This window comes from Limulus polyphemus, unplaced genomic scaffold (genome assembly GCF_000517525.1).
Source record: "Limulus polyphemus unplaced genomic scaffold, Limulus_polyphemus-2.1.2 Scaffold1844, whole genome shotgun sequence".
Lineage (NCBI taxonomy): Eukaryota > Metazoa > Arthropoda > Merostomata > Xiphosura > Limulidae > Limulus > Limulus polyphemus.
The window spans coordinates 103,375-109,374 of NW_013667454.1; the positions used below are offsets into that span (position 1 = coordinate 103,375).

At 31.0% G+C, this 6,000-nt stretch overlaps 1 protein-coding gene across 1 annotated transcript in view; it reads right to left on the minus strand.

Moving 5' to 3' along the window:
* The window catches only part of LOC106465122 (RING finger protein 17-like), a 102,294-nt gene that overhangs the window by 81,856 nt on the left and 14,438 nt on the right, over positions 1-6,000 (minus strand). Inside the window, exon 5 of the mRNA XM_022392960.1 lies at positions 4,529-4,614. Coding sequence (XP_022248668.1) covers positions 4,529-4,614 — 86 coding nt within the window. The remainder of the gene's footprint in view (positions 1-4,528; positions 4,615-6,000) is intronic.

Consider the following 6,000-nt stretch of genomic DNA (forward strand, 5'->3'; position numbering starts at 1 on the left):
TGTGGGTCCTCCTCCACAGGTCAAAGGGTTCAGGGAGTAAATCCCCCCTGAATGAAATTGAATTTCAAGTATTTTCAAGATAGCTAAATCTTGTTTCTGGAGCTAAATTTTAAGCATTTTAGGATGGCTAAACCTTGTCTTTGGAGCAGCATTAAAAATAGAAAATGTGTTGCAAAATTAATTCATATTTTTTTTTTCTATATTTCCTATTTATATCATGCAAGAAATACAAAATGATCACAAGAAAAACTATGTAGTACACTTGGACTATCAATGGAAATTTTGAGCACTGTGTTCCCTAGGGAAAGGAGCCCATTACACCACCCCCTTAAACAAGGTCCTCCCAAGAGTTGGACAATACAGAAAATTTTAATATCTGGGTTAACACAGCAATTTGTGATTCAGAACAACCCCAATTGTGAATCACATTCCTCTTTGCTTAGCATAACATGCAAATCATTCCTTTCTCTTGTATCTTATGTACGAAACCTCTCACAACACAGTGAAAGTGCCATAACATTTCAGTTTGGTATATCAAAGCCAAAGATGATCATTTCTCGGAAATCCCCGCCAAATCTCACATATAGTACTTTCACTCTTTTTCTTGCGCATATCGCACACACACACATATACACTGTGTAGTAGTATGTGCCCAGTTGGCACCCACAGCCCAGCTGACTAGACTAGACTAGCATTAAACCAGTTATGAATTCTCCTAATACAGTCTCGGTGCCAAAGACCAACCAAGTGATAATTTTAACTTGTATATAGTTTTAATACTATAACTTTTAACACAGTATGTGTATCTTCACAAAAGTTTTATTAAACATTACAAGTCATTTGAACACAAAAAATCAGTTGAATAATATTTTTACTAAAGATTTGTCTGTGAATATATCGAGTCTTTTTCGACCAGTCTGAGTGAAAAATAATTTTCATGTTAAGATTAAAAATTCTTTCTACATCCCAAAAATGTCATTTGCATAATCTCTAAAACCTCCTAAATACATTTTAAACATTTTTTTCAGTAAAACTTTATATTATACCTGTTATTTTCTCTACACTAACTCTATACAAGGTTAGTTAATTTGACTGACCTCATAACCATCAAAAATAAAAAGAGAATGACTTCAAACTGTAACATGAAACAACATTTGTTTATCCTAAGTAGCTTTAAACATCTATTTATATATTTAAATTCTATTGTTTTATTTCCCTTTGAACAATTTCTAATTACTAGTAGTATTCACACCATTATAAGTTGTAAATCACTTGGGAAATGCGCAGCTCACATTACGCTATCAAATTATATTACCCACGAGCTACTCCAAGCTGCTCAAGTGCGTGCCATATTATATTATTATTATTATTTATTTTACCTATTCTAACCTTAACTGACCTAAAGAGTTTTCTATTTTTACATTTTAGTTTCTTTTATAATAATAAATAAAGAATACACGTGAACAACAAGAAATACAGGACTTACCTGAGTCTTCTTTTCTTCTGCTGTTGTCGACTGTAAATGATACTTAACCCTACTTTTTTTTTTATACTAATGGTAGTAGTGCACTAAATAATTTTTATCTAATTAAATAATGCACCAAAGAACATAGAATAATAATGTGCACAAGGCGTATGTACCATAACTCTCACAGTTTTCCTGACTTTCTAACTATGTGACAAGACCTGTTACAAATTCATCCAAGCTAGGCGATGCGTTTCCCGTGAGAATGAAGCTTGTACAGGAGAAGAAATTAACACTTTTCTATACAGAAAATAGCATAATATAATGCTTTATTTGATAGATGAAAACCTTGGCTTTCTATTTGTTAAAAATAATATAGTATTAAACGTAAGTGAGAACTATTGACAAATCCTGAAAGAGAGGATGTGAAAGGTAGCTGCGGCAAGAGGGGTATAATCTTCTATTTGATGGCTCTGTAACCAAATAAAATTGAACGCTATGAAGATTATGCTTTATTTGATTGATAACAATATTATAATAAGTAATTGTATCAAAGAGCCGGCATGGTTTCACCAAAAGAAACTTTTGTTTAACAAATCTTCTGACATTCTTTGAGGATGTTACTGCAAGAGTTGACGAAGGAAATACTGTGGATTTGGTTTCCCTTGATTTTCAGAAAGTGTTTGATAAGGTGCCTAAAGACTTGTTACAAAAATTAAATATGTAGGTGTGGAGGAAATGTTATTAAATTGAATAAAAAACTGGCTAGAGAGCAGAAAGCAAAGAGTAGTAATAAATGGAGTTAGATCCGACTGGATCACACAAGCAGTGTGACTCAGGGCTCTGTGCTGGGTCCTCTGCTGTTTGTGATTTATATTAATTTGGGAATGACCAAAACAATTTTGAAGTTTGTAGATAACATTAAGATTCTTGAGGTGGCTAACTGTATCAAAGATGCTACAGACCTACAGGCAGATTTAGATCATTTGATGCATTGGTCTAATATGTGACAAATGATGTTTAACTATACAAAATGTAAGGTGATGCATGTAAGTTTTACAATTCAAATGGGAATACAAAAAATACTGTGGTTGAAGAAAAAGATCTTGGTATTGTGATAAAAAAATCACTTAAGTCATCTAAAAAGTGTATTGTAGCTAGCAATAGGGATAACAGGATTTGGGGCAGTATCTAGAGAAATATTGAATACAAGACAAGATATATTATTGTTTCAGTGTATAGATCACTTGTAAGGCCTCATTTAGAGTAATGTGTACAGTTTTGAGGTCCCTTCCTCAAGAAGGACATCGAATTGTTGGAGAAGGTTCAGAGAAGAGTCACTAGGATGATACCTGGGATGACGGGATTGTCCTATGAGGAGAGACTAAAATCTGGAAACTTGTTTTCTCTGGAGAGCAGAAGAGTCAGAGGGGATTTCATTGAGGTATTTAAGATTTTTAAGGGTATTGATAATACAGATCCATCAAATAGGACAAGGGGTCATAAATTTAAATTTTGGCAGTGTAGGAGTCTTCTGCAATTTAGACAGTATTATTTTTCAAACAGGGTGGTTGGCTTTTGGAATGAACTGTCTTCAAGGGTGGTGGAGGCAGAAAATTTAACTGAATTCAAGAAAAGATTGGATGAATACTTATAGTTAAAGAAATACTATACATAAATGGATGTTAACAAATAAACTTTCAATTGACTTCAGCAAAAGTAAACATGATTTTGTGAAATAAAAAATAAGTCACTTTCAGACAGACATTAAAAATATTATTTAACAAACTAGCTAAATCAGTTATCTAGGAGTCATTACTGATTAATACTAAACTGCTAAGAAGTATGAGTATTATGTTAAAATTGGGTTTTTTATGTTAAATTTGAAATGTTTTTGATGGTTTCTCATGCACTTGCATATCCTTATATATGTAATTATTAGCTATGGGGGAATTAATGTTACAAGTCTACATCTAGTTAATATTATTCATATTAAAAATAACATATATGAACTTTGAATCAAGAATAGAATATGAAAACACCACAGTATTTGACTTGAAATATTCCAAAAATTAGAATTAGTAAATATATGTACAAATTCAACAATAAAATGCTACCCCTAATTTTTCAAAATTATATTATTAACATAAGTAACATTCATAATCATGTTACACAACTAGCTGCTTCCTGTGACCTTTATATAACTATCTCAATGTCTTATTTCTTTAGGTTAAAGGTCAGTTAAACTTAGATGAGTTTAATTATGGTCTGAGATACCTAGTAATTTAAAATTGTTTAACTTTTTACAATTTACAAAAAACTTTTCAGAATCTTACTTCTTATGAAGAATTAATATGTTGATATATATTTAACCCATTAACTGTAGCAGGAGCAGCTCAGTTGCCGTTTTCTGACTCACAGATAAAACTGAGTTGCCATCAATCACAATAAAATGGTAATTTTCATCATTCGCATAGAGTTATAGTTATATATGTGCGACTGATGGATATTTCCATCATTCACAGCTGAGCCATAGAACTTCAATGACGGAAATATCCATCACCTGCAGTTAATGGGTTAATAAAGTTAATTTTATATTTCACATGTATGTAACATTTAGGTTTATGTGAAGTTTGGTTAAAATTAAACAATACATATGAGTGGTTGACTAATGGATCTAACTTCTTAAAATCTTATGAAGGAATATGTTAAGATAAATTTATTAAAGTAAATTTTATGTGTTAATATATATATATATATAGCATAAAACTTCATGTAGGTTACAGTTAGAATTTATAATCATAAGTGTGGTTGATTAAATGAACACCTGGTATTTTCACCATCTTTCATGTAAAATAATTAATGTTACTCATTACATCCATTTTGTAACTTACTTATACATGCAAATAAAAATGTTAATGTGAAGATAAAGTAGATATAACCTTGGATTACACAGAGGTGCATAAACAGTTTAGAAAAAACTTGCTTATAAACCAGATGGGGTCTATGTGGACCTCAATGACGATTCTAGGGTTAAGTGTGAATACAAAGTTGAATACTTACAAGATCAAAACAGATGTTACAAAAGTTTGCAGTACATTTGTCACAACTCCAGTGGGCAGCTGATTTATTACATTCATCACAAATGACTAAACAGAAAAGAAAAAAAAAAGATATGGATTTGGGAAAAGATATTTCTCTTGCTTAAACAAAACCAGCAGTATTTACTTTTCATACCTGTTTCTTGTTAGTGAATGTAGTTTTTAAGTAAATCATGTATGAGATCACTGTGTCTATGGTTAGAATTATAAATATAATTTTTGTTTCATTATTTGTGTTTTTCTAGGCTGAGTATTTTATTAGATGTAAGAGTAATTCTGATATCCAAATGAAATCCTCACAAGTGAAAGACAAATAAAAAACGTGTAAAAACTTGACAAATACACACAAGTTCATTTTTTATAATTTCTTTTCCCACAAAAATTTAGGTAATCAAAACACACATTTCCAAACTGAATTAAAAGTAGCTTTAAACCCAATTTCTTCAACAACTCAGATTGCTCTACTTTTAATATACCATTTGAAATTTATTCTTACTTTTGGTTACTCTACACCAACAGCTTTTACCTAAAATAGTAATGTGCATATAATTTAAGCTATTCTGTAATGTTATTCCTTAGTTTTAGTAGATCAATAGACAATGGTCAAATTCCCAAGGATTAACCCTTTCGAGACAGGTCACAGGTGAAAGGCCATGCCACTTTGTTTGTTCACTTGCATTCAAAAATTTTATTGAACTACTATTTCATGAATTTATGTCAATAAATTTGGAATGAAACTGTAGATTATAATTCAAATTTTAGAACTATACATTACTCAATTTGTTAATTTAAAAGTGAATATTAAAAAAACACAGATAAACAATAATTTTTGTATGTCACGTGGTATGTTGAATGCAGCACTGGTTCAAATTAGATGTTTGTGAAGTCAAAATACTAAGGCTATACTTTCATATGAATTAGAAACTCAAATTACAGATATTGACAAGCTATAATATAAAATAAGATGGTCTTATCTTTTCTATTTGCTAAGATATTGCTCATGTAATAAATCAAACACAGTGGCACCCCACTCACCTCTTTCCATTTTTGGAAACACTCCCTTATATACACTTACTTCTATATATAATATGAATAACCAATCAGAAGCTCAGAATGTCCTCCTAGTGGTTTTCTCAGCATTTCTAACATACCTAGTGGCATTTCCTTCTTTTGAACCAAGATTTCAAAGAGGTAGGTTGCGTGTTTATTCTGCTTGAAATTTCATATTTTTTTTAGACCCAAATACAGCTTAGTTACTAAGTTTGATAAATTATAGTAGAATTCTGTGGTATTGATTTAGTAAATTATGATTTTTTAGTTATTCAAAAGTTTTGTTTGTTTGAAGTTAAGCACGAAGCTACACAATGGGCTATCTGTGCTCTGCCCACCACGAGTATCGAAACCCGGTTTCTAACATTGTAAGTCTGCAGACAT